Source organism: Girardinichthys multiradiatus, chromosome 17 (assembly GCF_021462225.1).
Source record: "Girardinichthys multiradiatus isolate DD_20200921_A chromosome 17, DD_fGirMul_XY1, whole genome shotgun sequence".
Taxonomy (NCBI): Eukaryota; Metazoa; Chordata; class Actinopteri; order Cyprinodontiformes; family Goodeidae; genus Girardinichthys; species Girardinichthys multiradiatus.
The window spans coordinates 2,781,553-2,807,150 of record NC_061809.1 but is presented as its reverse complement, the minus strand read 5'-3'; the positions used below and the strand labels follow the sequence as shown (position 1 = coordinate 2,807,150).

At 39.7% G+C, this 25,598-nt stretch overlaps 1 protein-coding gene across 1 annotated transcript in view; it reads left to right on the top strand.

Moving 5' to 3' along the window:
• Window positions 1–25,598, top strand: part of scube1 (signal peptide, CUB domain, EGF-like 1) — a 181,560-nt gene that overhangs the window by 78,345 nt on the left and 77,617 nt on the right. The window contains exon 5 of the mRNA XM_047389326.1: window positions 19,117–19,245. Within this exon, the coding sequence (XP_047245282.1) occupies window positions 19,117–19,245 (129 nt within the window). The remainder of the gene's footprint in view (window positions 1–19,116; window positions 19,246–25,598) is intronic.

The window sequence follows — 25,598 nt, the reverse complement described above, 5'->3', positions numbered from 1 at the left end:
CCTAACACAAACAGACACAAACACAAACAATTCAATGCAATCCTTTATAAAACAAAAAAGGAAGCCAAACCGACATGGTTTGGAAAAACTACAATAGGTAAGCCCCATGATTGTCTTATAGAACGATGCACCAGCCCTGTAGTTGACTTCCTCCTTATTCATGAATTAATCATTTCCATGAATATGTCCAACTACTACTTTAATAATTGGGGTTTCTGCATGTGCGGATGCATAGCTGTTTGTTAACAGCTTTAACATCAGTGGACTGAATACACAACATTAAATGGGACTCAGCGTTCAATGTGATAGAGTTGGGACATTTTATTTCCATTGCACACTGACTGTCAGGAATTTCAGAATCTGTGGTAGTCATACTAAGTTATGGGAAGTTTGTCCATTAGTTTCTGTAGTATGTTGGTATTAGCTTCTGATCTCAAATTACTGTAAAGGATTTTGTCCTAGGTGTGGTTTTTGTCAAGATAAGCAAGTACTTTGTCCAGGACAGTTGATATTGGATCCTCTTTAGAGTGATTAAGACAAAAGACAATTTTTTTTCAAGGTTGCATGAGTGTTTACACATTCTTAGTTCTGCTGCCCAACACACACATGCATTTTCCTTATACATGTGGCATTATTTAAGGTCTATTTAAACAGACTTTTTAACAGTATAAGACATATTACCAAGAAGCCCTGAATTTGCATACTCATTTTTCTCAATAATTCTTTTTCCTTATGTTTGATGTTTCACTAGTGGACCTTGTTTTTCTTTTTTTTTTTTACGGTAAGCTGGCAGGAAAGGGGTGGAAGACATGCAGCATTGATCACCTGGGCTGGGAATCAAACCCATGACGGTTGCATTGAGGACTGAAGCCTCTTAAAATGAGTCGCACATTTTACAAATGCGCCACCACTGTGCCTCCATTTTTCTCAATTTAAGTGTATACTTTGTTTCAGTTTGAAACCCACAGAAGGCTTTTACATAAGGACCCAGGTCTTTTCTTCATTGTTGAGCATAAAGGCCTAAACATGCAAGAAATCTACCTGAAAAAACGATGTTTTTTGTAGCTTGCATTCCCTGCAACATATTTCTGGTTTTCCCATTGTCATACAGATGCCCCTGTATTTTTACCACATAGGTTTATTTTAATATATTGATCTTTTAGAAGTGCTCACTTTTGAGAGCTAAGAGCACCTTTGTCCCTTGTCCCTGCAACACGAGCCTTTAGTAGAGGCCGATCAACAAAATCTATAGGCACTACATGCACTAAAGGTCTTGGCTATAGTCAGATCCTCTGTACACTTGGCAGTGTAGGCAATTACTGCTTCAGAATACTCATTGATGTTTACATTGTCTCTCAGGGAGCTTGATAACTTAACCCCCTCCCCGTCACTGTGCTTAAATAACATGAAGTAGTTGTTTTCTCTATAACCTTATCAGTCTTTCACATCATTGTGGGGGAATTCAGGTCCCGTCTTCTCTGTAGCAAATTTGGCTATATAGCTTTATGACTGATGGCCTCACATTTGACCCTATAGAATACTGCAGTACAAGGAAGTGTTCATGTTTGACTTAATAACTACAATTCCTGTGACTGCAAGCCCCTTCACCACAGTATTTGACAATGATTATTTGTGTTTAAAAGCTTTCTTCAGTTTACTGCTAACATGATGCTTATGATTATTTATCTCATCTGTCTAAATGACATTTTTCAGAGGTCTTATGGCTAATTCAGATGCAACCTTGCAAACCTTAATGTTGATCCTGTTATCTTTATAGAGAACAGGCTTTTGTCTAACAACCTTTCCAAACACGCAATCCTTTAGTCTTTTTTTGCTTTTTTTTGCTTAATCATTAAACCTGTTAATTGAAACCTAATGTGTCTGAAATGTAGCTTTTTGGTTTGTGCTGTTTCTCTGAGCATTTAAAGACCTAACATTCTGGTGAATTTGCTTGGATGTCCGTGTCTGAGAAGTTTGGCAGCCGTCTTAACTGTTTACCATTTGGTAACGAACTGCCTGACTGTAGAATGTTGGACTTTAATTTGTTTAAAAATGGCCTTATAACCCCTCACAGATTGATGAACAACAATAATTACCTCTTTATATGGTCAGTGCTGATGTCTTTCCACCTTGGTATTGGATTTATGCACACCTCTATGTTCCAGAACAGCACACCACACAAAGTCCAGTTTTTATAAAGGTTTTACTGATGATCATATATTGAAACCACTTGAGTTGTGGCACCTGTCTGTTGAGCTCCTAGTTAATACCTGGAAGCAGCATAGGTGTATTTCACCTCACAAACAGATTTTCCAATTTGGATTTGCTGTATTGTACATGATGATGTCAGCAGCCTAAGCCTAAATGGTAATCTATAATGCTCCCCACCTGTGGAGACGTTCTCTGAGAGCTGCTATCTCCTCTATAGCTTCTGATTGCAGCAGGTACCAGAGCTGCTTACATTCCAGGCTGGCACTGAAAGCAGAGTGAACAACACGTTGCTCTGCTCGGGAATGCTTGTTTGTTCTCACCGTGATCCCAGGACCAAATCTACCTTGCAGCACTCCTCTCTTCTCCTCCACCTGCAGGCTCTGCTTCTCTGTTCAGTTTGGTTTTCTCCACCTTTTTTTCCTCTGTTTTGTTTTGGTCATTTTACCAAACTAAACCTCTTTATACAAGAAGGATATCACAGTAAAATGCTGAATTTTAATATTAAAATGAAATTAATTAATATGAAATAGATGCAGTATGAAAACAACCTGCATGGCGAGTAAACATAATAATAAGCAAATCAAAATATTAATGAGCATGTAAATAAGCTCTTTTCAGACATGTTGCCGGGGCCCGAGCCCCAAACAGCCATGTCGAGGACTGAAACCTCTGTATATAGGTCGCGCGCTTAACCCACTACACCATCAGCTGTCAAAGAGGCACTACCAGCTTTGGTTAATTATGATCTTAAACAAGGAGTTTATATGCCTTGGTCCCATTACACTAGAAGACATTTCACAGCCTCCAGTACCCCTTCTCAGAAATGTATGTATATATGTGAGTTTATATGTATAATTTATTGTCTTTGTGTATTACTGACAATCCACAATGCATTTAAATGTGTGCACCCAATTATTTCTTTAAAAAAGCATTTCTGTTATATATTCTATAGTAAGCTTTCTTCATTAAACACAAAAAAACTGGATTTTGTCACCTTTTTGACATCTATGTGTTTTCTGAAATGACTAAAATAGCATGGGGGCTTGAAGTCAAAATTCTGCTTTTACTCTTCTCAGCAACCTCTCATGCCTCTGATGTGTTCAATTCTACTTATGGCACATATTTTATGTGTAAGATTCTTTATTTACCATGCAATGTTCAACTCCAAGCTTCCTTTGATTGATTGGTGCTGGCTTGATTTTTGGTAGCTCAATTTGGTAGCCTCTATTGGTCATTTGTAAATGACCAGAGGTGGCTTAGGGAGAGCCTTGTCTTTGCAGGTTTTTGAAGCAACGGATGTAGTTTCACCTGTAAATATGCTCTCCTAATGAATAAAAAAATTCCTCCTAATGCTTGTTAAAAATCCAGAACTAAACCACATAAATTCTCCTGATTTTATACCCAGAAGTTTTACATTTTAGGCCAAGGTTGAGGTGATTGTCTTTGTCCACCTAGAAGTTCAAAAGTTCAGTTTTTTATACGGGGAAAGTTTTTTTATTTGTTAATGTGTCTTTTGTACACTTCTCTTTTGAGACATTCTGTATATTTTTAACATGTCTAAGTTGGGAAATCATTTTGTCCCAATAAAGCCTTCAGCTTATGTCTCTTGACATATCCCAGTATTGATTTTAAAGTGTGTTTTGGATCATTATCATTATCCAGCAAGGGCTTTTAAATTAAACTAAATGTTTTCCTCTCAGATGGTCAACAATTTTTAACAGTAGTTATTCTTGGCTGCCCAATAGAAGCACATAATATAACTGATCCACCCCTGTGCGTAACAGTTGGCAAGGTACAGGGGTGTTTTTCAAGACTTTTGCACACTATGGCCACAACCTTCTTTCAACCTCATAAGTCTACAAAAGCAGTTTCCAAAACCAGGCTGCTCTAGATTTTCATTTGGAAATTTGTAATGTAGGGAGACGTAAAACACTAGACAAGAGCAGACAAAGCTCGTATACATGATGTTATATAATTGTCTACGTTAAGCCTGATTACAGTGCCTAGTAGGTATTCCGACATCTTGAACTTTTACACATCTGGTCAAGTTACCACCACAACTTTAATGTGTTTTATCTGGATTTTATGTGTAGCACAGTGTTGGGAAGTGGACTAAAAATGACTTCTTTTATGCATGCATTTACTCTTAGTCAATACATTTTAGAACCATCTTTTGTGGTAATTACAGCTCCAAATCTTTTGGCAGATATTTCTATCAGTTTTATACACCAATATGTCCCATTGATTCCCAGTTTGATTAACATCCGCACTGACTGGGCCATTCTTGAATAAGCTTTGATCTAAACCATTCCACTCCACCTCAGTCTCAAGTCTTTAGCAGCTTCTGACAGACTCTCTTCAGCTCTAACCTTGTATTTAGCTCCATCCATGTCCCATCAACTCTGACTAAAGGAGTATGAAGAGTTTTGCAAGGACACTGAATTTTATGGAAGAAACTGAGACCAACAGAAAATAGTAAAATGGTAGTTAATGCCTAACAACAATGCCTCTAGGGAAACATTTTTTTTTAGGGCTCCTAAAATAATGTTGTTCTTTCTTGATTTCTGTTTTTATAATTTTGTGGAGCTAAGTTGTTATGTGAAATTGTTGTAGGTTTGTTTCACTCTTGGAGTTTTAATTTACCTCAGAAGTTATTATTACGTTTGCTCCAAAGTTAAATGGAGCTGAGAAATTTCTTCTCGTCTCCGGTGGGGTGATCAGGCTGTGAGGCTGACGTTTCGCATCAAATCATTCCCCACCAGCCACAGAGGAACTGGGAGGAGGCTCTAAATTATTTTACTCCATCTCCATCTCTCTCCATTTCTGTCAGTCCTCCTCTTCTACATTCCTGTCCTTCTCTGTCCTTGTCTTTCACCTCATTTCTCTTTTTTTTTTCTGTCTCCCAGTGCATGTTGCCAGCCAGAATTACTGGGCTTTGGGGTGGAACACTCCAAGAGTCAGGTTGTAATAACATGTCTGTGATATGCTTGGATTTCATCTCTAGTATGTGCTCCTGAGAGAGTGAGAGGGATGCAAGTTGAGATAGATAGTGAGAAGCAGAAGAATTGAAAGAGAAAGACAGAGGATTATAAAAGAGACTGTGGGAAGACTGGGTGAGAGACAAATTCTGTCCTGTGGGCTCTTATTGGGCCATGAAGTCTCTGTTTTATCTGGACCTGTTGGGGCTCCCAGCGAGGAACTTCAGTCGTTATAAACTTGCTGACCTCCCAGTTTAAACAAAACTGCTCACTGGAGCTGGAGGGAAGACAAGTTTTTCTACGTTTTTGTTGCTAACTGCAGGCAAAAATCATATAGTCATTTACTGTACTGCCAAAAGTATCCGCTCATCTGCCTTCGCGCACATATGAACTTGAGTAAGGATGTCTGTTCACCCTTTGCTGTTGTAACAGCTTCAACTCTTCTGGGAAGGCTATCCAGAAGGTGTGATAATGATGATGACATTGTTTTTTAAAAAAACATCCTGTGAATGCCACCATGAATGACACTAAGTTCACATTTTCGCATTTATGAATAATTTTAAGACCCCTATTTAAAACTAGAAAATCAATTTCCTGCTCATTGCTGAGTGATTAAAATAATGGTACGAAGCTCTGCTGCATGGCAGATTTTTCATATTGCGTAGAGGTCCATTGTGTTGAAATTATGGCTTTCTTATGAAAAGTAAAAAACTAAAATAATTCAGTTGCTTTTTCATTCACTTCCAAATCCCGAAATCACAGTTTTTAAAATGTTAATAGTTGAATCAGGGATTACTTTAACCGAATATTTTCCGTTCTTGACCGTTTATTTTAAACAGTTATAGAAACATCTGAAGGCCATCAATCATTTGACAGATTGCAATTCATACCCCTGACCATGTGGTGGCGAGTTAGCATATTAATTAAATGTTTTCTCACTTGATGCATGACCTCGATGGCTTTACTCGGAAAAATGTCGCAGTAGCTCAGTGTCCGAAGTTTCTTCAAAAACCCCAATAATGTCAATAACGGTGTTTATATAAGACGTAAAAAAAAAATGTCTGATTGAATCAGCCCTCAGCAACTATGGAGCAGTAAGCGGCAGCAAGAAGGTTAGGTGGGAGTAGAGTTCAATGAGAGCAATCAAACTTGAGACATGTGATTACGCACAAGTGGGCGCACAATTCCAGTCCATGTGGACCAGGAAGAAGTTGCGAGACTGTGTTAAGGCCACAGCAGGGGATCTGTTCATATTTTAAGTGCAATTGTTTTGCAATTTCCAGCAGGGACAGGGAAGCTTATCAGAGCTAATGATAAAATGAATGGAGCTAAATATAGGATAATTATGGAAGAAAACCTGTGAGATGCTGCAATAGGCTGGGGTGGATGTTCACACTCCAGGTGGACAACAACCCTTAATGGTTTACATCTATGCATAACCATGTGTTTTGAATGACCCAGTTGAAATTTAGCCCTAAATCCAATAGACAATTTCCTGCAAGATTTTGAGGATGCAGAGTTGTGAACATTGCTTATCACAGCTCTGCATCAAGCCTGATTGAGCTTAAGCCTGATTGAGCTTAAGTTAAATTGTTTCAGTGAAATACATTGAACGTTGTGGCTGTGGTGTGACAAAATATAAATATTCATGGAATATGTAAGGCAATGGAAATGTTTGCCAAACCAAAATTCTATTAGGATTTTTGCTCAAATTAAAAAGTACAGTTTAAATTGGTTATGAAAGAAACTATTAGTTTTGTCTCTTGTCAAATCAAATCAAGTGTTTTTCAAGAAAAATATACATCTATTTTTTCTATGTAGTTTCTATCTTTTAAAATATCTCATCTGTCACCACATGTGGACCAACAGATCAGAGACAGTGCTCAGTGACACTGATCACAAGTGACGGAGTAGTGTATGTGTCAGTCAGATTTAGACTTTCCCTTTCTGTGTCTCGACCTCATCATATCGCACACATTGAGAGGCCATGGTGTGCAACCCCAGCTATGTTTGCTGTTTTAGGCTTAATTGTGCTGAGTGACCGGTCTATGTCCGAGTTCTCTTTCTGCCTCAGTTTATTTGACTTCTCCCAGGTCTTAATAGATTGTAGAAACACTCCTTACTTATGAGTTTAGTTTTTAAACATAGTCAATACTTGTGTTGGCCGCTCTTCAAGATTATATTAGTTATATTAGACAAATTTCAAATTTATTTCCAAATTAATTATTTAAAAGGGAAAGTTCACATTAAGCAACATATATAGCACAATTATGATTTTTACATTAAAGCTTATCTGTATCATAAAACTAATGGAACTACTCACTTTTTAAATTGAGAATGATCTTGTAGCAATGGCACTTGTTGGGACCCCAGCCATGGGTACAACATGATAAGACCTTTTCTGGAACTTTCAAAATAAATTGCATTAACCTACTTCCAGCACAGCCAGAAACGGGGTAACAGCGGACTTCCTGTGACGTCACTGTCCAAATAAAAATCCCACTTTTGCAACAAACTGACCTCTTCCACGCAGGTCCCCAGAGGAACTGGACGGAGGGACACAGCGCACTAATGTCTCTTTGCAGGCAAACAGACATACAGGGGTTGGACAATGAAACTGAAACACCTGTCATTTTAGTGTGGGAGGTTTCATGGCTATATTGGACCAGCCTGGTAGCCAGTCTTCATTGATTGCACATTGCACCACTAAGAGCAGAGTGTGAAGGTTCAATTAGCAGGGTAAGAGCACAGTTTTGCTCAAAATATTGAAATGCACACAACATTATGGGTGACATACCAGAGTTCAAAAGAGGACAAATTGTTGGTGCACGTCTTGCTGGCGCATCTGTGACCAAGACAGCAAGTCTTTGTGATGTATCAAGAGCCACGGTATCCAGGGTAATGTCAGCATACCACCAAGAAGGACGAACCACATCCAACAGGATTAACTGTGGACGCAAGAGGAAGCTGTCTGAAAGGGATGTTCGGGTGCTAACCCGGATTGTATCCAAAAATCATAAAACCACGGCTGCCCAAATCATGACAGGATTAAATGTGCACCTCAGCTCTCCTGTTTCCACCAGAACTGTCCGTCGGGAGCTCCACAGGGTCAATATACACGGCCGGGCTGCTATAGCCAAACCTTTGGTCACTCATGCCAATGCCAAACGTCGGTTTCAATGGTGCAAGGAGTGCAAATCTTGGGTTGTGGACAATGTGAAACATGTATTGTTCTCTGATGAGTCCGCCTTTACTGTTTTCCCCACATCCGGGAGAGTTACGGTGTGGAGAAGCCCCAAAGATGCGTACCACCCAGACTGTTGCATGCCCAGAGTGAAGCATGGGGGTGGATCAGTGATGGTTTGGGCTGCCATATCATGGCATTCCCTTGGCCCAATACTTGTGCCAAGGACTACCGAACCATTCTTGAGGACCATGTGCATCCAATGGTTCAAACATTGTATCCTGAAGGCGGTGCCGTGTATCAGGATGACAATGCACCAATACACACAGCAAGACTGGTGAAAGATTGGTTTGATGAACATGAAAGTGAATTTGAACATCTCCCATGGCCTGTACAGTCACCAGATCTAAATATTATTGAGCCACTTTGGGGTATTTTGGAGGAGCGAGTCAGGAAACGTTTTCCTCCACGAGTATCACGTAGTGACCTGGCCACTATCCTGCAAGAAGAATGGCTTAAAATCCCTCTGACCACTGTGCAGGACTTGTATATGTTATTCCCAAGACGAATTGACGCTGTATTGGCCGCAAAAGGAGGCCCTACACCATACTAATAAATTATTGTAGTCTAAAACCAGGTGTTTCAGTTTCATTGTCCAACCCCTGTAACTCTTCAAACTGGATCCAAGTGTCATACGATCATGCGATCATATGCACTAATTTAAGTAGGAATGAATTGCTGTTTGTGTATCTGGTGTTGGAATTATGAATCTGAGAATATTATTTAATATTAATATTTTAATATTTTATCAAATAATATTTTGGTTTGTTAAGGGTTGTCCTGTGAATACCAGCCCAGTAAGACGATGGTATTAGGACAAAATAGAAAGGTGTGAGACGAGCTCTGACATTATTGAGCAGCATAAACTCTGCACATACAGGTCCTTTTCAAAATATTAGCATATTGTGATAAAGTTCATTATTTTCCATAATGTAATGATGAAAATTTAACATTCATATATTTTAGATTCATTGCACACTAACTGAAATATTTCAGGTCTTTTATTGTCTTAATACGGATGATTTTGGCATACACCTCATGAAAACCCAAAATTCCTATCTCACAAAATTAGCATATTTCATCCGACCAATAAAAGAAGTGTTTTTAATACAAAAAACGTCAACCTTCAAATAATCATGTACAGTTATGCACTCAATACTTGGTCGGGAATCCTTTTGCAGAAATGACTGCTTCAATGCGGCGTGGCATGGAGGCAATCAGCCTGTGGCAGTGCTGAGGTCTTATGGAGGCCCAGGATGCTTCAATAGCGGCCTTTAGCTCATCCAGAGTGTTGGGTCTTGAGTCTCTCAACGTTCTCTTCACAATATCCCACAGATTCTCTATGGGGTTCAGGTCAGGAGAGTTGGCAGGCCAATTGAGCACAGTGATACCATGGTCAGTAAACCATTTACCAGTGGTTTTGGCACTGTGAGCAGGTGCCAGGTCGTGCTGAAAAGTGAAATCTTCATCTCCATAAAGCTTTTCAGCAGATGGAAGCATGAAGTGCTCCAAAATCTCCTGATAGCTACCTGCATTGACCCTGGCCTTGATAAAACACAGTGGACCAACACCAGCAGCTGACATGGCACCCCAGACCATCACTGACTGTGGGTACTTGACACTGGACTTCTGGCATTTTGGCATTTCCTTCTCCCCAGTCTTCCTCCAGACTCTGGCACCTTGATTTCCGAATGACATGCAGAATTTGCTTTCATCCGAAAAAGGTACTTTGGACCACTGAGCAACAGTCCAGTGCTGCTTCTCTGTAGCCCAAGTCAGGCGCTTCTGCCGCTGTTTCTGGTTCAAAAGTGGCTTGACCTGGGGAATGCAGCACCTGTAGCCCATTTCCTGCACACGCCTGTGCACGGTGGCTCTGGATGTTTCTACTCCAGACTCAGTCCACTGCTTCCGCAGGTCCCCCAAGGTCTGGAATCGGCCCTTCTCCACAATCTTCCTCAGGGTCCGGTCACCTCTTCTAGTTGTGCAGCGTTTTCTGCCACACTTTTTTTTTCCCACAGATTTCCCACTGACGTGCCTTGATACAGCACTCTGGGAACAGCCTATTCGTTCAGAAATTTCTTTCTGTGTCTTACCCTCTTGCTTGAGGGTGTCAATAGTGGCCTTCTGGACAGCAGTCAGGTCGGCAGTCTTACCCATGATTGGGGTTTTGAGTGATGAACCAGGCTGGGAGTTTTAAAGGCCTCAGGAATCTTTTGCAGGTGTTTAGAGTTAACTCGTTGATTCAGATGATTAGGTTCATAGCTCGTTTAGAGACCCTTTTAATGATATGCTAATTTTGTGAGATAGGAATTTTGGGGTTTCATGAGCTGTATGCCAAAATCATCCGTATTAAGACAATAAAAGACCTGAAATATTTCAGTTAGTGTGCAATGAATCTAAAATATATGAATGTTACATTTTCATCATGACATTATGGAAAATAATGAACTTTATCACAATATGCTAATATTTTGAGAAGGACCTGTATATGGAATGAATTCACACAATTTCTTAAAATACAAGAATTTATTAACAAAAATAAGTCAACTCAAAGTCAAACATATTTAAATCAATAAACTCTTTACTATGCTAAAACAATCCAACTAAACTACCAAGCAGAATTAAAGATTAGGGAAGACTAATGGGTTATGTACAATATAAACAAGTTGATTAAAGATGATTGGAATTCATGACCAAAAGAGTGATGCAATATTAACATGCAATGTTTATGTTTGAGAACCAAGGATCATCTTGAAGAATCTGGAAATGAAGTTAAGTTAAACTGCTCTACCAGAGAAAACAAAACATTGGATTTGTTTTATGCAAATGTCAAGGACTCATACATGTCTACAGCAAGACCTCCTCTAGGCAAATCAGATCACAATCTTGTTTTTCTCTGCTCAAAATATAAGCCCCTTGTTCAGAGGCAACCTGTAACAAAGAGGACTGTGAGAAAATGATCACAGGAAGCTGAAGAAGCTCTGCAAGGTTGCTTTGAGGCTACAGACTGGGACGCACTGTGCCAGCCACATAGAGAGGACATCAATGCCATGACTGAGTGTGTAACCGACCATATAAACTTCTGTGTGGATAACACCATCCCCACCAGAACCGTGAGATGCTTCCCCAATAACAAACCTTGGATCACCAGTGACCTGAAGGACCTGCTTAACAAGAAAAAAAGAGCCTTCAGAGAGGGAGACAGAGAATTATTGAGGAGTATACAGAAGCAACTTCAAGTCAAAATAAGAGACAGCAAGGAGGTGTACAAGGGGAAGCTGGAGAGCAAGCTCCAGCAAAACAATATCAGAGATGTATGGACAGGGATGAAGAAGATCACAGGCTTCAAGCAGAAGGATGATCAGACCGATGGAGGTCTGGACAGAGCCAATGAACTGAACACATTCTTCAATAGGTTCAGTTCATAAACAAGCTTCGCATCCTCCTCTCCTGCTCACAGCCAAACAGACATTCCACCTTCCTTTGACCCACAGGACCCACAGCTGTCCAGTAACACCTCACATTTTTTATTTTCCACCTCAGCCCTAGACCCTTCTGCTTCTGCATGTTTGCCTTCAACCATATCAGAAGATGATGATACTTCCTTTGCTTCCCCCTTCCACCTGTGTATCTCAAGAAGTCAGGTGAAGAGACAACTGGAGAGACTGAATAGGAATAAGGCTGCAGGTCCAGATCATGTCAGCCCTAGAGTCCTTAAGGCCTGTGCAGAGCAGCTCTGTGGGATTCTGCAACACCTCTTCAACCTTAGCCTGGCCCAGAAGATGGTGTTGTGGAAGACCTCCTGTCTTGTTCCAGTACCAAAGAAAACTCACCCATCAGTCCTCAATGACTATAGACCTGTTGCCCTGACATCTCACATCATGAAGGTCCTAGAGAGACTCCTGTTGGCCCACCTCAGTAAGCAAACAGTAAACCATCAGGATCCCCTTCAGTTTGCTTATCGCTGTGGAGTTGGTGTTGAAGATGCCATCATACACCTGCTTCAACAAACCCACTGTCATCTGGACAAAGCCAGTAGCACTGTAAGGATCATGTTCTTTGATTTCTCCAGAACATTTAATACAATCCAACCTGATTTTCTTTGTCAGAAACTCCAGAAGACTCAGGTGGAGGCCTCAACAATCTCCTGGATCAAAGACTACCTGACAAACAGACCACAGTTTGTGAGACTGAAGGGTTGTGTGTCTAACCAGGTAGTCAGCAGCACAGGAGCACCACAGGGGACTGTACTCTCACCATTCCTTTTTACTCTGTACACCTCAGACTTCCAGTACAAGACAGACTCCTGTCATCTGCAGAAATACTCGGATGATTCTGCAGTCGTGGGGTGGATCAGAGATGGACAAGAAGATGAATACAGGAAGGTGGTGGACCGCTTTGTGGCATGGTGTGGAAACAATCATCTCATTTTGAATGTGACTAAAACAAAGGAGATGATTGTAGATTTAAAGAGAAACAGGAATAAGTCAAAAACTATTTCTATCATGGAAGAAGAAGTGGAGGTGGTGGAGGAGTATAAATACCTTGGTGTTCACCTGGACAACAGACTAGAGTGGAGATGCAACTGTGAAGCCATCTACAAGAAGGGACAGAGCAGACTGTACTTCTTGAGGAAGCTTAGGTCCTTTGATGTTTGCAGCAAGATGCTGCATATCTTCTCTAAGTCTGTTGTGGAGAGTGTGATCTCTTCTGCTATCATCTGCTGGGGAAGCAGCATCAGAGCCAGGGACTTAAAAAAGCTCAACAAGCTTATAAAAAAGGCTGGCTCTGTTCTGGGGACTCCTCTGGAACCTCTGGAGATCATTGTGGAAAGACGGATTCTTCATAAAATGAAGAACATTATGGAGAACCCTGAGCATCCTCTTCATCAGACTGTCCTACAACAACAGAGTGTCTTCAGTCAGAGGCTTCTTCAGATCTGCTGTAAGACGGAGCGCTACAGGAGATCCTTCCTTCCCACAGCCATCAGCATCTACAACGACTCTTTGAAGAAACCTTCATAATATGAGCTACAACAACATTTAATTTCCCTTTGGGATTAATAAAGTATTTTTGAATTGAATTGAATTGAATTGAAGTTAGTCTTGGAACCAACTTAGGAAATAATCAGCAACATTTAGACAACCCTTCACAATGCAAGATCAGATAAAATATTATTTTAATTAAATAATATTTTAAAGAATGATCTGCTGAATAAAACCAACCTTCCGGATGACTAATTCTCAACGGTGTCTAATTAGCTGCCTTTATTCAAATAATATTTGAAGAAATATTATTAAGGGAGTATTTTTGAAACGAGCCAAATCTTTCTGGAGAAATAGGGCTTAATGTTGTTTACTTAGTTATCAAATCTAGCAAATGATGTTTAGGGACTATTATTCACTAGCTTGAAAACTAACAACCTTTCTGTTAAATACTCTTTAGTAGCAAGCACGTGTTCTTACCAGTTAGCAGTTGAGCTAACAAAGAAGCTAATAGCTTAGCACCAGAATCAACACATACCTTTAAAATACCAGGGTTAATAAAAGGGTTAAGATGCATAAGCGCAGATGGCTTGTTATGATCAATCTTCTGTTTAAAATCACCCTTCAAGTAAAGTTTGTCTTAACTTTAAAAACACACAAAGAACACAATCTGAACATGTGTGCTGCAGATAGCCTGCTAGCACCAAGATAGCTGAGTTCAACACAAACAAAACTTCATAAAATGAAAAACGTTTAGATCATTTCATTCTAAATCTGTCTCTGCCCAAAACACCTAACCTCATGAACCATGGTGAGGAATGTTGTCCAAGCGACGAAGTTTGAATAAGGTATCCACAGTGAACAAAGGTTAGCCACAGCTGACCTCCTTAGCTGTGGGGGGGTTGAAGGTGCTCTGGGAACAAAGGGTTAGCTTCCCGCTAACCTCCAGCTGTGGATAAAGAACTGCTCGTTGTGTCCGCCAACCACACTGTACGTTACCGTTACCACGGTGGTGCGGTCTTTGCTGTCTTCCTTCCAGACTGGGAGACCGCTCCGCCGGCTTCATAGAGACCGCTTCTCTGTAGGGAACTTCTCTGGGACAATTTGCTTCAGCAGGCCTCAGAGGAAAAAGTAAGCAACTCTTACACCTTAATTTCCCCGTTCATGAATGAAAATACCGGATACACAGACAGTATTTCACTTGTACTTATCTTTGCATATGATCGATGATCTTATGACATCCTTGGATCCAGTTGAAGAGTTTATGTCTGTTTGCCAGCAAAGAGACATCAGCGCGCTGGGCCTCCCCTGACCGGTCCCACTAGAGGCCGTGTGGAAAGAGAGCGGATGTAGCAACAGCTGTGCTTTTATTTGGGTAGTGGCGTCACAGGAAGTCCGCAGTTATCCCGTTTCCTGGCTGTGCCGGAAGAAGGTTAATGCACTTTATTTTGAAAAGTTCCAGAAGAGTTCGTACCGGAGTTTGATGTTAAAATCCATGGCTGTGGGTCCCAACACCGGTATTCATTCATGAACGGGGTAATTGAGGTACAAGAATTGCTTGACTTTTCTCTCTGAGGTCTACAGAAGCAAACTGTGTTCTAGAGAGTTCCCAGCAGAGACCCAGTCTCTACAACGCAGAATGGAGCAGTTTTCCTGGTCTGAAGGAAGGACAACGGGACCGCATCACCGTGGTTACAGCTGTAACGTGCAGTTTGGCCGGCCGACAGAACAAGCCACCCCACCCCACACCTACGGACGTTAGCTGCAAGTTAACCCTAATTTCACTGTGGATACTTCCTACAACTTCGTCGCCCGGACAACTTTTCCTCAGCACGGTTCACGTAAGAGGTTGTGTTTGGGCAGAGAGAAGTAGTTTAAAATGAAATAATCTAAAAATTTTTTGTTTTATGATGTTTGGTTTTGTTCATGTTGAAAACTCAGCCATCTTAGTGCTAGCAGATTATCTGCTCAGCACATGTGGTGAGTTTGTGTGTTCGGTGTTTTTTTTTTTTAAGTTAAGACAAATTTTATTTAAAGGTGATTTTAAACACAGAAGATCGACCATAACACGCCGTCCGCGCTTATGCATTTTAACCCTTTTATTAACGGTATTTTAAAGGTGTGTGTTTGATTCTGATGATACGCTATAAGCTTCTTTTGTTAGCTTTAACTACTAACAGCTAAGAACACGTACTTGCCTGCTAAAGATCATTTACCCAGGAAGGTTGTTAGTTTTCAATCTAGTAAAATAATATTTCCCTAAATAATATTTTACTAAACTTGATTACTAAGTAACATAATTAAGCCCAAAAAGCCTCAAAGAGTTGGTTCTTATTCAAAATAACATTTCTTTAAATATTATTTTAATAAATAAAAGCAGCTAATTAAACACAGCTGAGAATGGGTCATCCAGAAGGTTTGTTTTATTCAGCAAATCATTCTTTACAATATTATTTTATAAAAATAATATTTTATCTGATATTGCATTGTGAATGGTTGTCTAAAGGTATGCCAATTATTGCCTAAGTTGGTTCCAAGACTAACTTAACTTCATTTCCAGATTCTTCAAGATAATCCTTGGTTCTCAAACATAAACATTGCATGGTAATGTCGCATTACTCTTTTGGTCATAATGTTCAATCATCTTTAATCAACTTGTTGATATTGTACATAGCCCATTAGTCTTCCTTATTCTTTCATTCTGCTTGGTAGTTTAGTTGGATTGTTTTAGCATAGTAAAGAGTTTGTTGATTGAAATTGTGTGAATTCATTCCATGTGTTTTGCTGTTCAATAATTTCAGAGCTTGGCTCATCCCTTCTAATTTTGTCCTAATACCACAGCCTTATTGGGCTGGTATTCACAGGACAACCCTTAACAGATCGAAATATTATTTAATAAAATATTAAAGTCAGTCAGTCATTTTCTACCGCTCATTCCATAGTGGGTTGTGGGGAAGCTGGTGCCTTTCTCCAGCAGTCTATGGGCGAGAGGCGGGGTACACCCTGGACAGGTCGCCAGTCCATCGCAGGGCATCACACAAACAACCAAGCACACACTCATTCATACACCTAAGGGCAATCTAGAGTGACCAATTAACCTAACAGGCATGTCTTTGGACTGTGGGAGGAAGCCGGAGTACCCAGTGAGAACCCATGCATGCACGGAGAGAACATGCAAACTCCATGCAGAAAGACCCCCAGCCGGGAATCGAACCCAGGACCTTCTTGCTGCAAGGCAACAGTGTGCCACCATGCAGCCCCAAATATTACAGTATTCATATTAAATATTAAATAATATATTCATAATTCAACACACTAATCTATGTTAATAATTAATTAAGTAATGAAACAAAAAGAACATGCCATAAATCATAAAATTACACTACTTAAAGACAACTTCCAAGGTAAGTGGAATATGAACATTTAGGGTACTTTTATTTGATTAGAGGTCCAACTTTATTATAAGTTGCCTATGTCTCTCTGAAATTTAAGCACAAAGGCTTTACACATAATATAGAGTTAAGAATACCTGACCTAACTTTACAGGAAATGTTTGGAGAGGAAAATACAGGGATGAAGTCCACATAAACTACCTTTTGTATGTCAGTCTCGCCACCACCAAACAATCACACTGGAACTAACAGAAGACTTCCTTGCTTTGGTCTGAAATCAGACTTCTGTGGTATCGGACCACACTAATGTGACTCTTTAGGAGAAAAAAATTGTTTGACTAAAGGTTGGCCTTTTGAGTGGGACTCTACAGCCTCTGGTAACTCATCTTATAGTTCTATTCACAGCTGGATAGGCACAAAACTAAGTAACACAAAGGAGACGGTGCAAGACACGTAGGATCCCATAAATTAGGTTAACGTTCTCATACTTTAAATAACATTACCAGGTGAACAGGGTATATCTTTAAAAATGTGATATTAATGAAAAATGTATCGAGAACATCATCAACAACATCATCTGCATAAGTTTAAATAACAGGTTGTCCACTGAAAGAAGACAATCACTAATATAAATGCAATTGGACATACGATTTGTATTCAATTTAATTCATATTCAGTTCGAAAAAGGTGAACAGAAAATCCACATCAACCAGATGAATGCATGTACTATTTTCTCTACTATTTTCTCTGCCGTGACAAAAAACACTGACTGTGGTCCCAGTAACTACTTATAAACAATGACATTGCACTTAAAACATGAAAAAAATATCCTCGGACAAATCCGTCTCTCGTATTGGCTGTTTTACATGTCGCAACACATTTTTCCGTGCGTGACATTTTTCAGAGTGAAGCCAATGATGTTTTGCATCAAGTGAGCAGCTAATTAATATGCTAACTCGCCACCAAGTGGTCAGGGGTGTAAATTGCAATCTGTCAAATTGAAAGTTGGCATTCAGACTTTTCAGTCAGTTTTAAAAAACAGTCAAAAATGGAAAACATTCAGTTACATGACCCCTGATTCAACCATTTACATTTTCTAAGAAGCTGCAGGTAGTATTTGTAGATCTGTGCTGTGCTGTTTTTAGGAAAGTATTTCTGAGCTCAATTCCTCCTTTGGATCAGTATTTGCTCTAATTAATCAGATTATCTGCTCCTTAAATACAGAGCTTTCTGCAAAGACTCGAGTTGGATGTCTTTTGTACCCATCTAACATTAATGTTTAAAATCAGAACCTGGTTACCGTTGAAGTCATTAGTTTGTTTTAATACTTCTGAGTTTGTCAAATACTCACCTTTGCATTCCGGTGAAGGCAAACATGTCTGTGATTGTGACTGTGTGTGCCTGTTTTTGTGTCAGATTGGATCTTGGGTTGCTCTCTCTCCTGGATCATCTCAGGCCCCCCGTCAAATGTGAACCCTATTTCCTCCCCGCCACACTCCCTACTGGTGGCTGGCATCTTTGTCCACTGCTGTCCACTGCTGTATTGGTGGTTTTCTGGGTGCTGGGTGCTCTTGGGTCTCTGGGTCCATGGCTGGATCTGCTTCGGCATAGGTGGATGCCGATGGGGCCTGTGGGCTTGTCTCTGCAGTTCCCTGGGACTTCTCCACTGTGGCTGCTGGGTAGTTCTCCTGGGGCTCTCCTCTGCTCTTCTCTGAGGGGCTGCGGTAGTCCCAGTGGGGGTCCTTCCAGGGTTCCTGTGATATGGGGGCCTTTAGATTTCTGTGGCTCAGATCTCCTCCATGTCTGTCTTTGGTCCTAGGGGGCAGGTCTATAGCTCCTCACACTCGTTATTGAATATTTTCATGGAGAAACCTTAAATACACAGGCGCACTCACACTTAAACCCACAGGTGTTTGGATTCAGGTGTTAACAGATACAGATAACAGATGTTCTTTATTGAGCCACAGTTACCACTAAAGCAGTTTCTAAAAAAGTTTTTTTTGATATCAAGCGGAGCATTATAGCGCCTAGCTGTAATGCTCCACTTGTGAAAGTAAATCTGTTGGGCTTCTTCTTGGCACACAACAATTCTAAACGCTACTCTGCAGGACAGGAAACGTAGAAAAAAGCATACATCTCTGATCTGATCTATGTACTTATCTGTGACTACTTTCTTTGCTTTTATTTTTAAGAAAAATCAAATCAGGTTTGGACATTTTAATTTCACCTTTCAATGTGACTCACAGATGAATTTTAAAATGTCACTGAATAAACTGCATGTCTCATTGTCCCCTTCCTTTAAACAGATGGAATGAACTGCATGAACAAAGACCATGGCTGTGCTCACATCTGCAGAGAAGCTCCCTTCAAAAGCGGGGTGTCATGCGAATGCCGACCCGGTTTTGAGTTGGCCAAAAACCAGAAAGACTGTACATGTATGTATCACATCTGATCCCAACATCTGATCCTCATGTCCACTCCACGCTAAAGATGAGAGATTAAAATGGTTTTTTTTAGCAGCAGAACATAATGACCTTGTAAAACATACCTAAGTCATTTCATACAATTTTCTTGTAATTATTGGCACATTCTGTCGGATTTGGAAGAAAACAAATACACAGAAACTCTATAAGTTGCTTTTGTTTTTTTTATTTGTGCTAAAACATGCAAATGGGTCTCCAGGTAAAAGAGGGTGCTTGCAGACCTTATTGTGCTGGTACACATAACTGATTGGCAGAAAGCAATCAGTGACAGAAGTCATAGGAAAATTGGGCTGACTGGATCAAGATAATATAAAGGCAAGATTGGCTCAAATGTCCACTTGACACAACGAAGGTATGAGGAATATCATTTCTGAAACCACAACATGTCTTGAAGCAGATGGGCTACAGCTGCAGAAGACCAAACCAGATACCACTTTTACAGCTAAGAACAGGAAACTTAGGCTACAATTTACATGGACTCACCAAAAATGTACAAAAGCAGATTGGAAACGTCTTGTCTGATGAGTCTTGACTTCATCTGCAACATCTTGATAGTAGGGTTAGAATTTGGAATAAAGCACAGCATAGATTTGTCTTGGCTTCATCAATAGTTTAGACTGCTTGTTGTAATATTTTATTGACTCCCCTTGGTACAAACTGAGCATTGTTTAAATATAACAGCCTTCCAGAGTGTTGTTGCTGACCATGCGTATCCCATTATGACCATAGTGTACCTGTGTTCTGATGGCTACTTCCAGCAGGATTCAGCATTGTATCAAACATCTCAAGTTATTATATAATTATAATGGCCTCAACAGTAACCAGGTCTCAATACCATAGGGCACCACTGGGATGTGATAGAACCACAGATTTGCATCATAGATGTGCAGCTGAGAAATCTATAACAGTTTTGCGATGCAAAAATGAAAGTTCTAAATGAATGTTTCGGACACCTTCTTAAATCTATGCTTCGTACAATTATAGTAGATCTGAAGGCAAAAGGGGGTCCAGCTCGGAACTAGCAGGATGTACCTAACAAAGCAGCCAATGATTGCTATTTTTTTCAAATCTTTGATGTTTTTTGTGAAATGAATATCCAAAAATCCTACAGTAGAGATTTACATTCAGTTTACTCTCCATTTTGTTTTCATTTCAACAAAGCACTAAGCTTTTAAGAGTTTTCTTTATAGGCTTGTTTTTCTTGCATTTGCGTAGGGGTAGAAAAGATTAAGCTGCTCCTGTAATAAACATCCGTATCAGCCACGATGAATAGCTTCCAGTAGGCCTTCAGTGGTAAAATATGAGGATGGACATGTAATTCCAAAACCATTTGAGCATATCAACCCAAACTGAAGGTGCTGAAAGATTCAGTAGCAGCAATTCATAACTCTTTACAGCTCAGTTGCTTTTTCTCATTTTTCATTCAGTGTGTGCAGCCATGGAATGCAGGGTCGCTGTTATTGAGGGGGAAAAAGGAGGGTTTTAATTACACTTTATTTGGCATCATATCTTGTTCTCCTTTCACAGACACAGTGTGAACACTGTAGAAGCCTCAGTAAAGCTATATTGTGTTCTCCACTTTCGTAATAATTAGCAATAAATGATACAGGGAAACAAGTAAAAAAAGACATTTATTGTATGCCCAAACATCTGCTTATGAAGCTATCTCTGTCCACTGTCTCTCAACTCAACTTTGATCTTAGAGTTAGAGATGAACCTAGAGTTTATCTTTACATTAACCCTAAACAGCTTCCTGATTGCTGCTAAAAAAAAGGCATGTCCACTGCATGACGTTGCCGCCACCATGTTTTATTGTGGGTATGGTAGGTTCAGGGTGATGTGGAGTTTTCTGTCACACAGCTTTGTTTAATATTGCCCAAAAAGTTCAGGTTTTGTCTCTTCTAACCAGAGCACCTTCTTTGGCGTGTTTGTTGTGCTCCCTACATTGTTTGTGGTAAACATTAAATGGGACCTCTACCCTTAATTGACTGAATGTATTCATAGTTATAAAAACAGAACTTGTTAAGTTGAATTTCACACATATTGTGGATGCATCTTTAGGTATTTAGTATGCAAATACGCAATGTAAGGTAAAACTGGACATACAGTGCCTCGCGAAAGTACTCGGCCTCCTTGAACTGCTCAACCTCTTGCCACATTTCAGGCTTCAAACATAAAGATATAAAATTCAAATTTTTTGTGAAGAATTAACAACAAGTGGGACACAATCGTGAAGTGGAATGAAATTTATTGGATGTGTCAAACTTTTTTAACAAATAAAAAACTGAAAAGTGGGGTGTGTAATATTATTCGGCTCCCTTGCGTTAATACTTTGTAGCGCCAACCTTTGCTGCAATTACAGCTGCAAGTCGCTTGGGGTATGTCTCTATCAGTTTTGCACATCGAGAGACTGAAATTCTTGCCCATTCTTCTTTGCAAAACAGCTGGTGCTCAGTGAGGTTGGATGGAGAGCGTTCATGAACAGCAGTCTTCAGCTCTTTCCACAGATTCTCGATTGGATTCAGGTCTGGACTTTGACTTGGCCATTCCAACACCTGGATACGTTTATTTGTGAACCATTCCATTGTAGATTTGGCTTTATGTTTTGGATCATTGTCTTGTTGGAAGATAAATCTCTGTCCCAGTCTCAGGTCTCTTGCAGACTCCAACAGGTTTTCTTCCAGAATGGTTCTGTATTTGGCCCCATCCATCTTCCCATCAATTTTGACCATCTTCCCTGTCCCTGCTGACGAAAAGCAGGCCCAAACCATGATGCTGCCACCACCATGTTTGACAGTGGGGATGGTGTGTTCAGGGTGATGAGCTGTGTTGCTTTTACGCCAAACACATCGTTTTGCATTGTGACCAAACAGTTTGATTTTGGTTTCATCTGACCAGAGCACCTTCTTCCACATGTTTGGTGTGTCTCCCAGATGGCTTGTGGCAAACTTTAATCGAGACTTTTTATGGATATCTTTGAGAAATGGCTTTCTTCTTGCCACTCTTCCATAAAGGCCAGATTTGTGCAGTGTACGACTGATTGTTGTCCTATGGACAGACTCTCCCACCTCAGCTGTAGATCTCTGCAGTTCATCCAGAGTGATCATGGGCCTCTTGGCTGCATCTCTGATCAGTCTTCTCCTTGTTCGAGATGAGAGTTTAGAGAGACGGCCGGGTCTTGGTAGATTTGCAGTGGTCAGATACTCCTTCCATTTCAATATGATTGCTTGCACGGTGCTCCTTGGGATGTTTGAAGCTTGGGAAATCTTTTTGTATCCAAATCCGGCTTTAAACTTCTCCACAACAGTATCTCGGACCTGCCTTGTGTGTTCCTTGGTCTTCATGATGCTCTCTGCACTTTGAACAGAACCCTGAGACTATCACAGAGCAGGTGCATTTATACGGAGACTTGATTACACACAGGTGGATTCTATTTATCATCATCAGTCATTTGGGGCAACATTGGATCATTCAGAGATCCTCACTGAACTTCTGGAGTGAGTTTGCTGCACTGAAAGTAAAGGGGCCGAATAATATTGCACGCCCCACTTTTCAGTTTTTTATTGGTTAAAAAAGTTTGACACTTCCAATAAATTTTATTCCACTTCACGATTGTGTCCCACTTGTTGTTGATTCTTCACAAAAAAATTAGAATTTTATGTCTTTATGTTTAAAGCCTGAAATGTGGCAAGAGGTTGACCAGTTCAAGGGGGCCGCGTATGTTTGCAAGGCACTGTAACTCTGACCACCAATTTGCAGCAAAGGAGCTTCCAATACAATCCTTTGTATATGTGGAATATGCTTCAACAGATCCTAGTGGTATACACACATCATCTTGGATTGCTTTGTGGTGGTTTCAGTTGTATTTGTGACTACAATGGGTTCCTTCTTATCCCTCTATCATAAAGACTAGATTTGTAGAGTCCCTAACTACTAGTTGTCCCATCAGCTTATTCTCCCACCTGATCTGAGGATCCCTGCAGCTCCTTCAGAGTGATCTTGATCTCCTTGCCTGGCCTGTCATTTGAGGTAGATGGTCATGTTAAACTTTATCTATTGCCTTCCTGCTGTGTTTGTTGGTCTTCATCAGGCTGTTTGTTCACAAATATTCTCTAACAAACCCCATCTTTCCAGAACAGCTGCACTTATACTGAGATTAAATGACAAACAGGTGAATTTATGAAAGCAAATGGTCCCACTGGATTATTTTAGATATTAGAGTAAATGGGGCTGAATACAAATGCATATATACCCTTTAAAGTTTTTAAAAAGTACCACTTCACAATTATGTACTATTTTCTTTCAGTATATCAAAAACAACCTTGCAAAATGCACTAAGGTTTATGGTTGTATTTTGATACTGTACTGACATTTTTCAAAGTTGTCTAAATTGTAGCAATTAAGTATCATAACACCTTTTACTGAAAACCCTTCTTGATCCAGCAAAATCCTTCACAATGTACAGTGTGTTCAGTTTAGGATGTTACTGTTTTTCAATTTGGATTGTACCCAATTATTTGTTTTTTTAAGTGGCAAAAAAAGTGCAAACATCTGTCTTCTCCGTGGGCACCCTAATGCTTGTGCTGATACCACTGTTCTCCCATGTTCTCATGGTATGTTCTCACATACCAATGATACCGGTGATGTTCAGGAATCATTATTTTCAAGCTCAAGACAAGTCTGAGAAGCAAGCCCAAGTCAAGTCTGAACTCTTTAAGGAGCAAGTCAATTTCGAGTCTGAACTAATTTTGGGTTAAATCCAAATCAAGTCTGAAGATAAACTTAGAGCATTTTACAATCAATGAGGAAAAACCAAAGCACATCTTGACAGGTCACCAGTACATCACAAGGCAAATAGCCACGGATATTTCTCAAGTCATTCAATCATGCATGTTTTTGGCCTGTGAGTGAAACTCCCTCGCTGCTCATATTTAAACAGATAAATTACACAGAATCTTCAAAACAAACGTAACCCAGACAACTGAACAGCCTCATATCACATTAGAGCTCTTTCTAAGACATAGCCACATGACTGATTTAAAGCTCTAAAACTAATCTGTATGTCACCTTAAGTCAATCAGTCCATCCAAAGTAAAGTTATTATGATTGGCGAGTTGAATGATTGAGATTACTTTATTCATTCAATCTTCTACCATCTCCTTGACAAAGGCTTTAATAAACCTTTATCAAAACCATTACCATTGTTTTTTTGTCTTAATTTTTGTCCATTTGTACTTTACATATCACCTAATTCTCAATGGCTGACATAATACATTGTGGCTTTCTATCACTTCAGCTACTGCAACACAGTTTTTGAAGGTGTCCAAGAATGCATAATGAAAGTAAAGGTGAATAGACACATCTGGAGTTTAACCAACCAAGAAATGCACATTTCACTTAATTACTCATTGATGTCCTCTGGCTTCTCATGGCTGATTTTAGTTTATTTAATATGTTTATATTTAAATGTGGTTTCAATAGAACTTGAAACTTCCTGAAACTTGTTGGTTCTCACTTTATTTTTTTCATTAAATACTTTCTCATTTTTCTTCCTCTCTCAATCTGTATTCTGCCTGTTCATGTGCTCCCTATTTCAGGACCTTTACATTTAAATGCCTTCATGCGTGCAAACTGCCTTCTTTGGCCTCTTTGTATAATATATTCTATTATGATATATAAAAATGAGATCTTTTGTTTTGTTTTAAAAAACTCTCTTATAATTTTCCCTTATAATATTGCTCATGTAAGACAGAAACCTTGTATCTCTACAATCAGAACCTTTCAGGAAATGGAAAAGAAAATCTTCATCCGAAATGGAAATTCATACTGTTTGAAAATATGTCAATGAGCTCCTCGGCTCCTCTTTGACAGCATGATGGGAGTATCTAAAAATGACAGGGTCTTCACTAATCCCATGTAGATGTACATCTATTTGAAACAACACCGACATCCTACAAACAAATAATATGATAAACTTTCCAGATTTGAGGAGTAAAGGAATTGAATACCAGGAAAATATATTTGAAGGAATTCAGTTCATCCTATTTAACAGATTAATTATACAATATGGGATGGACAAGAATAAATGTTTATAATATCAACAAATTAAATCTATAATAAAAAATAAATGTAGGCTCAATAATGTTGGGTTACAAACGCCATTAAATGTGTTAGAGTTCCTTAATCTCAACCCCCCCCCCAAATTACTGTTTCAAATATACAGAACACTGTCAATAATCATCCCTTCCTATTACAAAATGGGAGGTGGATTTATCAGTCAACTTGACCAAACCTTCTTGTCTCAG